The 18,566-nt window shown below is 36.9% G+C and overlaps 1 protein-coding gene across 1 annotated transcript in view; it reads right to left on the reverse strand.

The window, feature by feature from the left end:
• Positions 1–7,365: 7,365 nt before the first annotated feature.
• Positions 7,366–18,566, reverse strand: part of LOC149069524 (glycogen debranching enzyme-like) — a 43,032-nt gene continuing 31,831 nt past the window's right edge. Inside the window, exons 21-28 of the mRNA XM_089249254.1 lie at positions 18,071–18,296; positions 17,516–17,627; positions 14,360–14,495; positions 13,943–14,055; positions 12,756–12,973; positions 12,135–12,232; positions 10,511–10,598; positions 7,366–8,402 (exon numbers count right to left, since the gene is read on the reverse strand). Of these exons, the coding sequence (XP_089105380.1) occupies positions 8,130–8,402; positions 10,511–10,598; positions 12,135–12,232; positions 12,756–12,973; positions 13,943–14,055; positions 14,360–14,495; positions 17,516–17,627; positions 18,071–18,296 (1,264 nt within the window). The 3' untranslated portion in view covers positions 7,366–8,129. The remainder of the gene's footprint in view (positions 8,403–10,510; positions 10,599–12,134; positions 12,233–12,755; positions 12,974–13,942; positions 14,056–14,359; positions 14,496–17,515; positions 17,628–18,070; positions 18,297–18,566) is intronic.

Genomic DNA, 18,566 nt, shown 5'->3' on the forward strand with positions numbered 1-18,566 from the left:
TTTTAACATGGTGCCAAAAAGTGCTAATACAGATACTGATGTGCTAATACCTCGAGAGAGAGAGAGAACTCGTTTATTTTAAGCTCATACCTCATCTACAAAAAGTCTTTGGTTTGTTATTCAGATGCAGCGAAAGTTGCAAACATTTCCACGAGCGCTCGAATAAAATGTTCGGTAAATACGAGCAAAGTATTTGGAGTGAATTGTGGGTTAAAAGACTTGTGCTCCCGTTAATATATGATGATACGATGTTGTATATTGTACCAGCAACACCATCTATAGCAGAAGACCTCCACGAGAAGCTCGTGACGTCACTGAAGAATGTCATCTCACCTATAGCCATTGGATACAGCAAGCCGACACATGCGCTATCTTTACCCTTTTTTGTAATATGTAAAATAGCTATAGGTGAGATAACCTTCAGTGATGTCACGAGCTTCACGCAGGGGCCCTACTGCTATAGGTGATGTCGGTAAAGTGTTGGTACGTGTACATCTATACGGATACTGACCAAGGAATGCTGACGGCTATGGCCCGGACTGCACAAAACCGTTTTTCCCCGATATAAGCTTGCCATATTAAAATGACTACTGTATGCAGAGTGCATAGGTAACAGCTCGTACGGTATTTTACTGGCGAAAACTATTTCCAATTACAAAAAATATCCAAATAACGTGTTGACCTCAGATAAGACATTCACATTGCGAGGGGTTTGTTTTGTATATAGTTATCGAAATACAAAATAAATTAACTTTTTATATACGGACACCCTATGCTCAAAAACCCAATTAGAAAGTTGATGCTCCGTCTCTTCTGATGCCAACAAAAGAAATTCTTCGTTTTTAAGCTGAAATGGTTTACCCGTATTTTAAATGCTGTTTTTTTACCAACTTACCCCTCATTTTTTAATTCAAATATCTCTACGAATATTGAGCTTAGAAACGAGGAATTTGTTTTTTTTTTTTCTTTTTTTGTTGGTCTCACACACAAGGGGAGATAGGGCAAAAACTTCCTAATTGTGTTTTTGAGCACAGGGTGCCCGTATAAAAAGTTATTTCCTTTATATTTCCCTCTGGTGTCGCAGGGAATTTTTCTCTAATAGGGTTGTTAATAAATGGAATAGCTTACCCCCGGAGGTAGTAAATTGTAACACAATTGACACGTTTAAAAAGAAATACGATAAACATGTTGGGGTAAATCGAGAAGCTATCCATTCTTAGAATAAGACAACCATAAGTATTCTTTATGGGCGTTGTATAATATTTTATCATGTGTATATATTGTTTGTAATTTGTGTTAATTGCATTTTTAATTGGGTTGCTGTATTTTTGAAATATGTGACAGCCATGTTTTTATGGGCATCTTTTTGTCAACCGCCTCGTTGGGCATTTTGTCTGTTGTGACGTTGTATTTGTATATTTCAATAACTATTATGCCTCTCGCAATGTGAATAACTTATCTGAGGTCTAGACGTAATTTGATACTTTTTCTAATTGGAAATATGCCTCTAGGATCAACGGTTCGCCAGTGAAATGCCGTATGTATTGTTACTTAGGCACACTGTATGTTACACTTGAACACAGCAACTATTTCCATTTGATTCTGGATCTTCATGATTCTTGTAAATCTCCAATAATTTTTATAGATTTTGTTTAACTACCACTACTTAAATTGTACATGTAAGTCGTACACATTTCCCTGATGAATTTCTAACGAATTGGTACATGTGGAATGTGTGGTTTTTATTGTATGTATGGCCTTAACGTATTTATGTTGTCATACTTATTCTTGTGTCGCGTTACACTACTATTACTACTTACCAACTCCGGTCGTATCTTCATATAGCAATTTTGCTATCGAACGAGTTGAACTGGAAATGAAGGCGCCAACTATTGGCGGTCGCCTCAGGCTCGTAAGGGAAAAGAATTTGTTGTTTGTAATCTCCCCTAGGATCGAACCTGCTGACCTGACGGCAACCTTCATGGTAGTGTACAATCATTTTACCCCTGCGCCACTCGATCACTTGTCGTGCTGCACTAGTGCTGTCATCTGGCTTACATATTTTGTAGTGAAATAGAGCAGATACCAGCGTGTTTTGAAGGAGGTCTACCTGTTCTCTCAGGAGAGATTTTTTTCAAATGGCAGACCAGCTCGCGCATTCTCAACTCAAAATTGGAAAACCGCAGAAAACTAACTTCAGCCGACCACCAAAGGTGCTCTAACTGGATCTGAACCCGAATCCTCACAATGAGAGTCCAGCGCGAAATCCACATAACCACAAAGCGGTGAATTCATTTGACTGAATTTGTATGAACTACCAAGAAATAATAGCATTCATTAGATTTCATTGGTCTCCCCATCACAAGATCATTTGAACATTCATCTTTTTTACGTGTTTTCTTTTTCATAGATAGATGGCAGCAGCAAGTGTGCTCATAAAATAATCTCATGTAGAAGAAAAAAGGTTCCCGATCGATGGCACAACCATAAAGAATCATAGATTACCATGAGCAAAATGCATTGATTTGTGCAAGAGCTTAAATTTTGTGTGGAATTAAATTTTAAATCACTTTATCACAGACACGAAAAAAGGGTTGCCAGACGTCCCGCATTTCAAATAAATGTCAGTGTCCCGATAAACTTTTTCCATGAAACAAACAAACATTAAAATTATTTTCAAAACTCATTAAAATTTAATGTACGCAACATTCGAAATCATTGGTGATAGTGATACATAGTGATTGGTGGTCCGCTGATCCGAGACCAAGGAATAAATGATCGGACCACCGAGAAAAAAAATTGTAGTGGTCCGCGAGAGCAGTAGTTGAAAATCCTTTGCTATCTAAAAATTTGAAAACTTCATTAATAAATCACAAAACCGAAAATGGAACCCATGCTACTATGTATTATTTAGAAAACAAACGAAAAAGTATAAACTAGAGCCCTTTCTAAGCCACAGATGGCAGCGAATTGATGATTCAGGATATTTTTTTACCATTTGTGTTAGCCGTTCGAAATTGAATGTCTACAAAAACTATCGAATCACTTGTTGAATTTGCAGCCACAGGTCTGATGGAAGGTTCAATATAACATTGCTGATACAAGCTACCATCCATGAAAAGAAATTACCTTAAAATCTTCATTTTTGGTAAAGACGTGCCAATGTTTAAGCTCGATGTTAGTAACACTTATACATCGGATGTTTATGGACCATTTTGTACCGGTCAAACATTGGCATGTTTTTTACCAAAAATGAAAAAGATTTTAAGGACAATTTTCATCATCAATCTCACTTTTTTACAGTAATATTTTCCAATCTGTGAATAGATGGAAGAAAATTTTCCAGGCTGCCTTTTTTTCACCCTTTGTAAGCCTCTGTTATCTCCTTGAGGGCAGGACCACGACCTCCTATATAACATATAGGAGGTCGTGGCAAGGACTTGCCATAAAATCCTCGCATTACGCAGATAAGGTTCCAATGTTTGAACGTTAAATTAATAATCGGGAACTCATCAAAATTAAACGACGGAAGGCCATTCCCCCCCCCCCACTCCATAATTTAGTTAACTCAAATTGAAACCGTACATATTCAATAGTGACTAACGAAACATCTTAAACCCTAAAGTGTGAAGGGGGTGGGGAACCTCAAAAATGCGCGCTTTCTTTTCACGAGAAAGATTTCCAGAAGACTTGAAGGCCCACAAGAGAATTACCAGCCACGAAAACCGAGAAAGGAGGACGCAACTTAGTGTGTGATAACGTCACTTCCCGATTTCTACATTAGATGGTGCCACAAAACTGACCGGAAAAAATCGAAAAAGAATTTTTGACTTAAGTGGACGGGGAGTAAGATGATGACAGTCAAATAGTAGCTATATACAATGGAATTAAAACATATCTCGACGCCTTTGACAGTGCTAGACGTAAGTTGGAGAGGAAGTAAAAAACAATGACCCATCTTCGCTTATAACAAACTGTTCCTACCATTGGCGGAGATGCGTGGGGGGCCCAGCGTCGAAGGTGGAGTCGACTGATCTAATGTATATATGAGCTGACATCATCATCATGCGCGGGCCCCCCCCCCCCCAGACTTCCAAGTCAATCTCCGCCTATGGTTCCCACCGTCTTGTCTGTTTTATTATTTTGCCTGAAAAACTATGAAGTTTTCTCTCTTTCTTTACCCTCAGGTTTTTTTCATTCCAGGAGAATTACTTTCCCCCCCCCCCTTTTTTGCCAGAGGAAATTTATAATTCACCACAGGAATCAGCATTGTGTGTAGTTTGCATCCTATTTTCTTTATTTCTGAATGGAAGGCGGTAACACCCCATCCCTTCAGTAAGTGGTATCGGTTATTGGTGATCAAACAATGGTAATTTTAAAATGAATGTCGAGGTTTTCTTCCAGAGCTGTTTTTTTTAGACTACGTTTTATTTTTTTGCAAAAGAGTGCATAAAAAATAGTCTAAAAACACAGCTGTGGAAGAAAACCTCGACATTCATTTTAAAATTACCAAGCACCGTAGAGAAATTGACTGTTTTTATTGAAATTAAACATGTGTAAAGATAATGAAATGATACGCAGATAAGGAAATGATTAAAAATTCAAAGACGTAGGACCCATCAATTGCTACCAATTTCGCATTGAATGTTCAAATCAGTAATTGGTGAACCCCCATCCTGGCGGTGATGCATGCTTAAATACGTCAATGTAAGGAGTGATAGATTCCCAATTTCATCTTGCGGTACATTCTGCCAGGCATTCAATTGTTCAATCAATCAATCAATCAATGGTTTAGTTTTAGCAGGGTTTTTGGCTACAGCAAGGCCCTCTCCCTGCGGCTGGTAGAGATTTTCTACCATCAATTGTTGCTCCAGATCTGCGACATTTTGGGGTGCCCCGAATCTGGCGGCCTACCATGTCGCATACATGTTCGATTGGCGAAAGGTCCGATGACCTTGATCGCCAAGGAAGAGTATCAACAGCCAGGGCCGCAACTAGGGGGGAAGCAGGCGGGCCTCGGGCGCAAGACCCAAGGGGGCGCCAATTTCATTCTGAAACCTCACCAACATTACAAGGGGACGTCAAAATGCGCGCTTGCCCCGGGTGACCAAGCATCAAGTTGTGGCCCTGTCAACAGCAAGGAGGTAGTCCAGAGATATGCGTATGGGCCCCAGGATGACGTGCCATGAAGGATAATGCAGCTGACCGCAGAATGTCATCAACATATCGTTGAGCTGTTAAAGCTGTATGCAGGATGACCTGCTATAGTAAGAGATAGCAACCCACACCAGGGGTAATGGCTGTATGCCTCTCAAAAACAAAGGCTGATTGAGACCGCTGGCAACGGCCCCTCCACACACGGGTCCGATGGTCCTGTGTGGTCCACGGTTTCCAAGACTGAAGCGGGATTCATTGCTGAACACTATGCGATGCCAGTCTGCTGGCAGCCATGATGATCGGCTGCGACACCATTCTAGACGACTGTGTCAATGTTGTGGAGTTAAAGGCAGACATCTTAAAGGCCGTTGTGAGCGTAACCCCCGCCTCAGCCAAACGCCGTGAGATGGTGGAAGGTACCACGGGTGGTATAGAAGTCTGTAGCACGTTGGATAGCGGAAAATGATGCTATTGGGGCAGTTCAGGCCTGTCGCACAATCATCCGGTCTTGCCTCGCATTCGTGCACCTTGGCCTTCCAGAGCCCTCATTTTGCTGACGAGTTCCTCGCAGCAACCATTGCTGCCAGCACCTACGCACAACCGTGTCCGTACGGTGCAGGTGGCGGCCTATTACTCGGTATGACCAGCAAGCTTCATGCATCCCGACTATGCGACCACGTTCGAAGTCGCCCATTTGGTTATAAGGTCTTCGACAACGTCGTAATGGCATCATTTGGTTGTGTCTTCAGGGAACTGCAACGCCGACAACGAGAAAGCATGAACAGTCTGCGATTACCTGTTTTATACAATGCTAGTTGCGCAGTAGAAACGCTCGTTATGACCGAAGTTAACATTCATTGGCCTTGAAATTTTAATCACTTGCATACTTGGCATAAAGAAATTTGCATGCGAAATTTCGAGATGATTGGGTGATTTTTTAGGGGTGCTTCGTTTTTCTTTTTTGCAAAAGAGTATTATACTGGAGCAAGCAGGCTTGGTTAGAATAGCATATCCCTGCTCGAAGGCAACTTGGGTTATTGTATTCAGGGGAATTTAGATGGCAGTTGGTCATAGCGTTTAAACATATGGGGGGAAACCGCACTCATTTCAATGAAGAGATATGATTCAGAATGCAAATTTTTCCCCCCAGATAGAAAGAAAACACGACAAATTTTCTAAAACGTAAAATGCTTAGCATCCTTCTAAGAGAGGGTGTCTCATAACCCTATCCTACATACTTGTAAAACCAAGGCTATAAGTTATTAGAATCTTTCTTAACCTCAAGATAAAAGATTTTCAATTTTGCAATAAATTCTTATGCCTTTTTGCATGAGAAGGGGTGCCCCCAACATAAAATATGTGTGCAGGTGATCATATATATATGCATTGACATCATTGTGTCACCCCCCCCCCCCCACCTTGATGCATGCAGTAGAGCTTCCATAACTTTTTTTTGTTATTCTGAATACAGTCAGACCTGTTATCACAAACTCTCTCAATACTAATTTAATATTTTTCATGTTGGACATAACCTAATTGCTATTTTGTTAGTTGGTACGAAATATTCAGTGTTTTTGTCCTTTGTCTCAATAGGAGTTTGGCTAATATAAATTTCTGACTGCACATTTCAGGACACCAAAGTTTGACCATTTCAGAAATTTAAATGTGTTCATACATCTGAGATAAACAGCTTGTCCAAGAAATCCTACTGCCAAAAACGGGGGGGGGGGGTGACAGTACAGATCAAGGCAAATAGGACATAATTCTTGCAGTGATCACAACAATTCAAGTATTTATGTATTTTGGAAAGCACATGCATTACCCCCATTTCAGAAGTTGGAAAATATATGACAATTTTGCTCACATCTTGAGGAGCGACAAGAATTTTTTCTGCTTCCTAGTCACAGGCTGTTACAAAGGGAAAAAATATTTTATTTTTTGAAATAGTAATAGTGTATGAGAGGGGAATATTTGTTGGCATCCAGAAGTTTAAATATTTCATGTTCTAAACATAAGTCATTTGTATAATTCTGGGTTCTATTACAAAAATTGTTCATCTTGTGCTATCACCATTTTACTTTAGAGACAATAAATGTCTGGGACACCATGATTAAAATTATGGATGTTTTGTAAACATCTAAACAAAGCCGTGACCCATTAAAATCAGTCTAAAGTAAAAGACTACTGCACATCAATAAAAAAAATATGAACAATTCCATAAAATTTTTATTAAAACAATGATCACTCATACATGGTACAACATGGGTGCACAACTTTTTCAGTCTGTAAACCTAATATGAGTATTACTATCTTTTATGAGCCAGAAACTGGTGTATATACACAGTGACCATATGAACCATATTTGAGAGGACATTTCTGTTATTTTTGGCAGCCTGACTTTTCAGTAATGTGTCAAGTTTAATTCCAAATTTTTGAAGAAACTAAACTTGAATTTTTATTTTTTAGCAAAATTGAGGATTATATTTTATATTGCAACTTTCTCGCAGCAGCTCTTTATTTCCAAACATTTGTTGTGTTTTTTTCAGCATTTTTAGAAAATTTTTGGCTCTAATAGGCAATTTTATTAACTTTTGACAATTTTTTTTCTGTAATTGGCAACTTAATTTAGACAATTTTTTGGATGTAAATGACACTTTTTGACAATTTTTCTCTATAAATGGCACCACTTGAGAATTTTTTGGCAATATCGATTATGGATCCCGATTTTTTGTATTTTTATGGTCATCTTAGGGGATAATTTTGTTGTCATGTGACTTGATACTTCTCTGGATTGGTTAGGCTGAAGGTTGGGCACCCCGGCAATACAATATCATGTTCATAATAAAAATATCAATAGTTGTATCATACGAATGTGCACAACCATAACAACATACCATATATATAAGCAAGCTCCAGGATAACAAGAAATTAAAAGCAACAAGTCATCTTGTTAATAACACAAAAATTAGGCTTCATGACATAGACAGTTGTTCAATGTCCCATAAAACCTCCAACAGAGTTGCATGACTCCAAGCTTGGATCGCACAGCTGTGTGAACAATACGCACCATCTTTGTTTGTCAGTTCAGGCAATCCTTTCCATTTTGAAGACTGAATTACCTGGAAATGATTGGACATGATATATTTTGCATATTGTACTACTGTTTGTAGCTCTTCTAAACCTCCAATAACCCGAGCAAAATGCAGCTTGGCTCTCAAAAAGTATCCCACTGGCCACAACCATTCCTTTAGAAAAAGATATAAAATCGGGTCAAAACCAATGACTACAAATAAGAGTGAATATGCAAAAGTAAAAAAAACACCAGATGACAGACAGAACAGAATTTATTATTTGACTTCAATCAAAATTAATGAATTAAAGTCTTAAAAAGTGTAAAATTTTGAAGAAAAAAAATAGGGTACGCCGTGTAATAGACACGGCCACAACTTTTGACATGAATACCTTCTTTGTACCTTGAATTACATGACAGGTACTGACATAATTAAATTGGTATCATTGGATTGGCCTCAAGAATATCCATCATACACCACCATTCTCTTTTATTTGAATTGCGAATCTTCCAACATATAGCATAAAAAAATTTTGTTAGGAAAGTAGGCCATGGGTGTGGTGCCCAGAGCAAAAGAGGCATTAAAACCAGAGTGGCATCATTGGATTTGTGTTAACGGGATTCATTCACAGACATCAAAACGCTGGTATATTCTGAATACTTCCTAAGATACGAGGGTTTAAATTAGTGTTATCCATCCCATTTTTATTTCATTATGCAACTTTTTACAAATGTACTTTACATCGTCAGATGATTATGATTTAGTCACATGAAAAAAGAATTGAAAATTCAGATAAAATACACTAAAAATGAATTTCTCAGGCTAAAGGGTCATCATTAGATACATAATTTTCAGATTATCGAAATAGATGTGATAAATGTGAAATCAGACAGTTTTAAAAAAAATTTAAATAACATCACCCTCACGCATTCCCAGAGAATCAGTATGATCTGTCCAGGGAATCTGTTAGTGTTAGTAGACATCCATGCCCAAACTGCGATTCGAACCCAGACCTGCACAGTGAGAGGTTGGCTCCCTGTCTACTCGACTGCCAGGCAACAGTCAGGTGGTTTTTGACTAATAAATGTGACATTTGATTTTTATTACATTTACATGTAATCTTGATAATTTAAATATAAAAACTGATCTTAATTTTTCTAAGTACTTGCACCATACTATTATGTGCTAACCAATATTCCCTTGCATAAGCTAAACCATCCTGTTGTACAAGATTATTTCACAAAATAACAGGCGATCTTCCTCCTGCAGACAATCTTAGACATATTTATATATACCACTTTGGGGAGTTTCAGAAAGACAGGCAATTAACGACAGCTGAAAAATAAGCCAATAGTTTTTGTGGCTGACGAAACATCGGATTGCGGGGGGGGGGGCGTATTTCAGTTCTTTAGAAAACTAATAATTCTGAACCAGAGTGATGTTTTCTGGCCAAAGGTATAGTTTTTTAGAAGTAACTCATATTCTCCCGTTTGCTCCCAAGCTATAATTGACACCTTGAAGGAAAGAACACTAGTGAGGGGGGGAGGGGGGATCAGGGTCTGTGAGATACATGACTATGATGGCGCCGCTGTGGTGGTCGAGTGGTCATAGTGACGGACTCGCGATGCGAGGATCCGGGTTCGAACCCCACAGTGGTGGTCGGCTGAAGTTGGTTTTCTGTGGTTCCCAACTTCAAGGCGCAAATGCGAGCCGATCTCCCCGTTAAAAAGTCCCGCCACAGAGAGCAACAGTCCTACAACGATAAATCATTCAATCATAACACTTCACTCATAGTTAGAAAAGCTAGTGGCAGATGGCAGCACTACACATACCAAGCATTACAGAGAAACAACAAAAATTTCACGTCAGGTTTCACTACACGTACACGCACATTCCCGCATGTACCGATTCTTTGGGGGGTTCCGCGGGGGGGGGGGGGTGCATGTGTGGTGTAGTAGTAGTAGTAGGTAGGGCCTCCAAAAAATGGCTCGGGGATCCATGATGTTCTTAAGTCAGCCACCTCGTTGGGCAATTTGCCTGTTGTGGCGTTGTATTTGTATATGCTTTAACTTATTAAAAAATCTACTGTATTGTATTTCATAAAAACTTTCCCCTTTGATCAATGGTTGTTTGGAAAAGTTGAACTGTATAAGTTTGATTTTTTTTTTCCATTTAATACAAATAATATAACATATTAGTTTGCATTTGAAAGCCTTCTATGTGTTCAAAACAACATTTAAAAAAATATCAAAAAATATCATGAAATAACCAGAGTAACTTACTGGTCCTTGGTGATAATTAAACCCTCTAGCTGTATTATAGTTGCAAGAGTCATCATCATTATTATAATCCCCATTGTAGGCCCAATCACTAGAAAAGAAAAATACAAACAATTTGAAATATGTTTTCATTATAGTCTGTATAACTGAAAATAATAGCACATCGCAAAAAATTACAATTCGTAAAACCTGAAAACATATAATTGATAAACAAATAAAACTTTTCATAAAATAATCTGTGAAAAATATTAACATTAGATAAATTTGTTTTGTGGGGGAAGGAGAATTAATCATTTTGAATCCAATCAATGTAAAGGTAAAAGGGAAGAAGGCGAAAGATTTACCAAATAATTTTATGTCTCCATAAATAAAATGAGAAAAATTGATATATGAGTAAATTGGCTAACTTGGATAAGTCGTGTTGACAGATTTCAATCATAAAGTCATGTTTTTCCTTTCATCAATTTCAGCCTATATGTCAAATCACTAAAACACTGTGGATGATTGGCCATGGTCAAAATAACATCAACACTTGGGCAAACCTTTTTCAAAAAGTTTTAATAAAAATGGGAGACTTTTTTTTGAAAGATTTCTTAGTAAAATACTTAAATGAGATGGTTAAAGAATAAATCAATATACCGGCAATAAAAGTATTCAGCGAATTAAAATAAATTTGAATTTAAAAAGTTAAAACTTTACAACAAAAACTACAACATTAGCCTTATTTCTATAATTAATTGAATCCATGAGTAATTTCACAAGCCAAAGCCAAATCTGATTTGATTTTAATGAGTCTTTGGTCAACAAATAATATAATGAATATAGTAGGCTCGATAATCCAAGGAAGATAAGACTGAGGCCACCTCAAATTATCGAAAAACTTGAATTATCCAAGAATTAATGAAAAATGCTTCAAATGTTAGTTTTACTTTAAAAAAAGATAAGCAAATGCAGTGTGTGTGTACTATCATACTTACTATATTTTTATTCATGAATAAGATGCAGATGCCAATCATGTGTTTCAAAAAATGAAGAATGTGAAAAAGTGCGCGAAGATGAGAGAGTGATTCAGAAGAGTTAGAAATGGGATTGATGGTAAACGATGCTGAGACAGATAGATTTTAATTGCCTTTCCAATGATTTTACATACGCAATTTGGGGACAATGTTACTGTTCACCATTAGGAAGAAAACAGTCAAATTCTTGCTCCTCTTTCTCAGCGACCTCCCGAAGATTAAAATGATCTATGTCCATTCAAGGGAGTCTGATAATTTATTACACCAGTTACCAATTATAGGGCTGGGGGCTGCCTAGTCCCTTTCAAACTGAAATTACTGTACAATATGTATATAATGTGTCGCATTTGTGGAAAAAAAATAAAGTTGGGTTCTTGGAGAGAAAAACAGAAAGGGTCTGAAGAAGGAAATTCAAAAATTTTCAGCACCTTCAGATTATCCGGAAACTCAAACTTTCGAAATTAGCTTTTCGAGACTACTCTATGCACAAATTTTAGCATTGAGTAAAAAAAGCAACGTGAGGCTTTGAATAAGAGAACTTTTATAGAAATAACAGCATTTAGTACTTCAGAGAAAAAAATTATCAAGAGGGAAATTAGATTAATTTGTACCTAGGATCTAGAGTTTTCATTCCCAATGGACCTAAAAGATGTTTCTCGGCCATGGTTAAAGCTTCCCAAGCTTGTGCTGGAGTGAATAGTTGTGCAGCCTGTAATTACACATAAAAATTATTAATTATTTTAAAGAAGATTCTTGGTTTCTGCCCCTTCCCCAAATTATAAATACACAATTACTAGATTATTATACACAATTATGAGAAGATCCAAAAAGCAGAAAATATCAAAAATTGTGCAATGTACATTGCAAAACATTGCAAATTGTTCTTGATGTGACAGGAACAATTTTATTAAAAAAAGAACTGTGTTTCCTCGATAGTTACAAAAAGTGTATAAACCTTGGAAAAGATATACAAATGATACTGAAAATATCTATGAATTAAATATGTGAGAAGAATGTTTCATTGCAGAACATTTCAAGTCAGCTAAGGGCCTGTTACATTTTGCTTCGGGAAAGAGGATGACTGGTACTAAAAATCTATATCTGTGCTATTTAAATGAACAAAAACAGCCATTCATCATAACTAAATGCATCTCACCGATTTATCTGGGAATAGCATAATATACACAACTATCAATCAATGTTTGAAATAAAATCTTTAATCAAGAACTCACCACCACCATCGTTATGCAGAAATTGGGACGAAGCTGAAAATCCGCCCATGGAGTTGATGCCCTGAAAGTATCTTTATAAATCCCTCTCCTATTTATGAGCGGACTGTCATCAGTTTTGGGCATCTGACTGACCCAAAATTTCCTTTCAAAATTCTCTTGAATGAGGGCAGCCCAGTCTTGGAATGTCCAGATAACTGATTTTCTATTTCCTAAATCATCTGACACAAAAACATGAAAGCACATAGTGGAACTGATGAGCTTGAATGATATTTCATATAAAAAATAGTTATCAATTGAGCAACAATTGATAATGAATCAAAATTTTGAAATAAATATCAGTAATTATTAATGAAAAATACCAAAATACTTATGAGTTTCAAATCTTTTCAAAACCTGTACAAAACGGAACATAAATACACTAAAATAATATTGTTTTATAAAGGTGCAAATAAGAGCACTAACCAGTGAACAGACTATATTTTGATTTCGTTTAAGACAGGTTACCATTTCATACAGTATCTGTCTTAGACAGGTTTCACTGTACTTCGTTGATATTAACTATTTGGAGTGGTTTGGAACCGTGGAACCATGGACAGGATTAATTCCCAAAAATAGCACAGTGCTGGTGGACTAAAGTTGGTTTATTGTGTTCTCAACTTGGAGGCATAAATGCAAGTTATCTTCTCTATGGAAAAACAGTTTCACCACGGTCAGCAGAAACACAACATTCTGAAAATGTATTTCTTTCAGCATCATATTCACTCACTGAATTGTATAAATTAAATACAGTAGTAACTTAAATTACTACTTCAATTCATTCCTGTAAGTTACTTGGATCATGGAAGTGAAGTGAACTTTCCAATTGAAGGCAATGGAAATCTATTAGATCAGCAAAGTATAGTGTGTACTATGTACAACAAAAACTTTGCTTGAAAAACTATCACAATGCATTCCAAAAATTGTTATCAGCTTCGGTTTCGACTTTTATTCGAAGCATCAAAACTGTTTTTTGCCAAATTTGTAAGCTCGTATCTCATATTCCAAGTAAGTCTAATGTATGCTAAAAGGTTTACTAGTGCTTTTAACAAATATTTTTGCTCTGAATTTGGATTGCACTGAAGTTGAGACACTTGTAACTCAAGGCGTCATTATTGTTACATTTTTTAAGGTCAAAGAGAAAAACATACCAGTTAATAACCGTTCCACCATATAATATGGGTATTGACCTTTATTGAACATTTCCGTTAGCCACACTAATGCAGACATACACAAGCCAACAATTTCTATTGCTGATCCATCCCTAAGATGAAAAAGAGAAAAACAAAACTCATTAATCCACAACTTCAGAACAAAGCTTTCTTTTGAAGAGGATGAAAATACAATAGATTAGCTGCTATACTAAAATATGTAATTAAATGTGAATAGGAATTTCACAGATTAAGGAAAATATAAAACATGTTGGTTTTTGACTGTTTGATGAAACTAAATATAATTTAACTATGTATGTCAATATTCAAACAAAACATTTCACTAAAATTTGATCAAACCAATAGTACTGAAAATCAATTCTTTCATCATTAATGCTGTATGATATATCGCATTACCTGGGTGTAGCCGGGCGCCCCTTGTTCATAGCTTTCTCTGAGCTTCCCATTTTGTCCATCCATGTCCCACAGTTGTCTGCATTTCCTCCAAACACAAAGCCAGTCTCTAAATCTACTCCAATTTCATTGTTAAAGCCTGTAAACCATTTATTTATGAAGAAATTCAACAAGGAACGAAATAATTACTTTTATGTCAAATACTGCAAAAACTATAATATATACACTATCTACCAATAAGTATTTGGACACCTATGAAAATGACGATATCTGCGGTCCTGAGATACGTCACGCCCTCCGCCGGTATATATCGTGTAGGAAACAACATCTGCATTAGTCGAATGCAAGATGTCGCGCAGTTCGGAGCTCTCTGATTTCGAGAAAGGTATAATTAGCGGGTATCACAAAAATGACAGATCCTTAAGGGGCATATCTAGCGAGCTGAAGTACCCAAAATCGACAGTGGCCTATGTGATTAAGAAGTGGAAGGTGAGCTGTGATTGTCGGAATTTGCCCCGAGTCGGCAGACCAACGAAACTGGGAGATAGAGACCGACGGGTGCTGTCCAGAGAAATTCGGAAGAACCGCACCCAACCGATGGCCCTCATCCACGAGGAGTTTCAACAGGCATCCGGGAGTATTGTTTCAATGAATACCATCCGTAAGGAAGCGCATCTGATTGGTTTTCATGGTCGTGCTGCTGCCCATAAGCCTTTGATCACAAAGTCCAACTGCGTTGATCGGTTAATGTGGTGCAAAGCACATCGAAATTGGACCGTCGATCAGTGGAAACGGGTTCTTTGGAGCGACGAATCAAGGTTCACCCTCTACCGTTCAGATGGCAGGGTCTGGGTCTGGCGTCTGCCTGGAGAACGTCTCCTGCCAGAATGCATTGTGCCAACAGTCAAGTTCGGCGGATGTGGAATTATGGTCTGGGGGTGTTTCTCCTGGTATGGACTGGGACCCTTGGTCCCCATTCATGGTAAGCTCAACGCTGATGCCTACTGCACTATTTTGGATGGCAATGTGCTTCCTACGTTGTGGCAGTTTTACGGGGTGGACCCCTGTTACTTCCAGGATGACAATGCCAACTGTCATACTGCGAGGTTAACCAAGGCTTGGTATGGTGCCAATGGGGTTCATCGAATGGACTGGCCTGCCCAGAGCCCAGACCTGAACCCTATCGAGAACCTCTGGGACGAGTTGGATCACCGAATTAAGGGGTGCCCTACCTGTCCAAAATCGGTGAAGGAACTGACATGTCTTTTCCAAGCCGAGTGGAAGAAAATACCACTAGCCGTCACACAAGGACTTGTGGAAAGTATGCCCCGGAGGGTTCACGCTGTAATTGCCTCTCGTGGAGGCTCTACCAACTATTGATTTTGAATAAAGTTAGTTTTTCTTTTCTATCACAGGTGTCAAAATACTTATTGGTAGATAGTGTGTGTGTGTATATATATATATATATATATCAATTTCCCTACATTTATCACTTCTTCTTCTACAGATACTTCACCAAACACACTGGCCATATCGCTATATTGCAATTCACTGCCATTAATGAGATGGATTGGAAATGAAGGCATTGTCTATCGGTGGTCACCTAAAGTTTGTTAGGGAAAATATCTTAATCTATATCTAGATTAGTTCAAACTTTAGACTAGTTCAAACTCCCTTGAGTTGGAACCTGGGACTGTGACAAAAACCTTCACAGTGGTAGAGAGCATCTTACCACCATGCCACTAAAGCTCACTTCTACAGATAGATAGTGTTATTATAGATAGTTATTATATTATAGATAGATTATGCATAATTCCTGACTGAAGTTAATAAATATGATAAATATGGAAGAAATCATGTTTCTCCGGTACGTGATGGGTGTGTACACAAATATTTTACCATAAAAACTGAATTAAATGAAAATATGTCTTATAAGAATAGAAATGTATAAATTAGTATCAGCATTGCAATGTGTTAGCTGTTTCTTTACATTTATAAATATTTTGAAACAATCAACATCACCAATTGAATCCATCATCCTAGACTGAATATTTAAGCAAAATTTCTGGTAAATTTTAGTAATTAATTAACAATTTATGACATTTACCAACATAAGCTGAGAATTGTACATAATAACTGGTGAAATCTGATAAATTTGCAAAATTTATTGAACTTACCGAAATGGTTGGCAATTGTGCAATTACTGCTGATTATGCATAATAACCATATTTATCCTATTTACCATAACATATACAGTAGAACCTTAATAACTTGACACCCAAGAACATCAATAAACATGTAGACTTAGGATGTCAAGTAAGTGAGGCTTCATTTGATGTGACCCTCACAATGTTTTAATATCATTTATATATGTATACACAAATATATATATATATTTTATGTTATTTGGGAATAAGCAATGCAATTGTCAAAAATTGGGAAAATTTTCCTATTTCTCAGTCAAAAATTTTGATCTAACTCACTCAACCACATCTTCCTCAAAAATTTCAGATATTATTCACACCTATTTGTGGCACTGCAGTTTTGAAATAAAGGTCTTATTCATTCATTTTTAGATAAACATCAGCTCCTTTTTATAACTTATATGCACCAATCATTGACAATCCTTGCCCCCCCCCCCCATTATGACAACTGGAAACCTAAATACCACAAAACACAAATATTCTAATCATGCTGGCTGTTAGTTGAACACTTGTTTTGGAAAATAAGTGCATGTTATTGCCAATTACTGCTTTGATTGCATTGTAGTTGCCAAGTGTTTATAACTCTTTATTTGCAAGTTCAGAATATGATAATTGAAAAACTTTAAAGCATTTTATGTCTGACTTGACAAAACCTGACATGGACGAAATGGATCAAATGGACACGATACCTTTGATATCTGGCATAAGTTTCCAGACCTTAGGAATTTTGACCCAATGATTTTTTATGACAAAATCTAATGGAAGGTAATGAAACTAAAATTGTGTAAGCACGAGCTGCAGAAATCTTTAAATTATATGTACATTTGTACTCAGAAAAAAGTGAATGAATAGTAAATGTTACTGCGTATAGGTCAATGATTGACTCAGTAATTAGTTTATTGAAGTGTTTGAATTGAAATAAAAATGACAAACTTGATTGATTTTAAGCTTTTACCATTATCACTCATTTGCTCATCAATTTGATAACCAGCATTTCGCTCACGAAACTTCATTCCGTTAAAATGCTTCTGAATCGCTTCTTGCACTATTTCATATAGCGGCTGATCCTAAAACACAAAAGAACCTTTTAAAGACTAAAACTGATGTTCTAAATTTCTACAAAAAAAAATTTAAATCTTTTGAAGAATACACTGAACATGACCTGAAATTACCACCTTTACATTCTTTCTTTCTTTTTTTCAAAGTAACTCGGAACTGAATACTGATGTTGTGTAGTCATCCGTACAGAAAAATTGCCTTTTCAAGTTTGTAAAATTAGGGAGAAAAACTCTGCCTATTTCTGCCACTATTGTGAAATCCTTTCTTCCTTGATCTCAGTATGTTAGTTTAGGTCATGTGAGTAACATATTTAAAGTTTCCAGACAAATAAAAATTAACTTAAATAATTTGATTGTCTTATTGTTTTAAGATACACCAAAATAAAATGCCCATTACAATGTTTAAAAACTACCAAAATAATCAGCTTTATGCAAATTCCATCCATACTAACATGTTTTCCAGTTTCTTGTGCTCTTGAATCATCAGTAGGAAAAAGCCTGTTCACTCTATCATGAAGTATCTCGTATCCATTGGAAACCATTTTTGTGTAATCTTGTATGCTCTGCAACCACCACCATACAGCGTCACGACAATTGTACCGTGCGTTAACACCTTGATCAAGTAAATTTGGTATAAGACCATGCCTAAGGCATCCTGCATAGGCTAAAATAATATACCTATAAAATGTAAAAAATGTTCTGATTCAGTGAAAGAATAAAATATTTATACATGAGGAATGGCACTCAAAAGTAGAACAGCAGAAATCACAGACAGACTGAAGCAATAGAGAAAACTAGTGGCAAAGCTTCAATGTATTGAACATTGAAGGGCCGGGCACACCCCACTTCACATCTCAGGTAGATATCAAAGCTTTACTGAAGGATGTATCTGGAAGTTTTATTAAAACAGCAGAAAGAACATAACTGCCTCTGATAAAGGCAACAAAG

Source organism: Pholcus phalangioides, unplaced genomic scaffold (genome assembly GCF_987345545.1).
Source record: "Pholcus phalangioides strain wild (caught in Gottingen) unplaced genomic scaffold, Ppha-v1.0 ptg000022l_1, whole genome shotgun sequence".
Lineage (NCBI taxonomy): Eukaryota > Metazoa > Arthropoda > Arachnida > Araneae > Pholcidae > Pholcus > Pholcus phalangioides.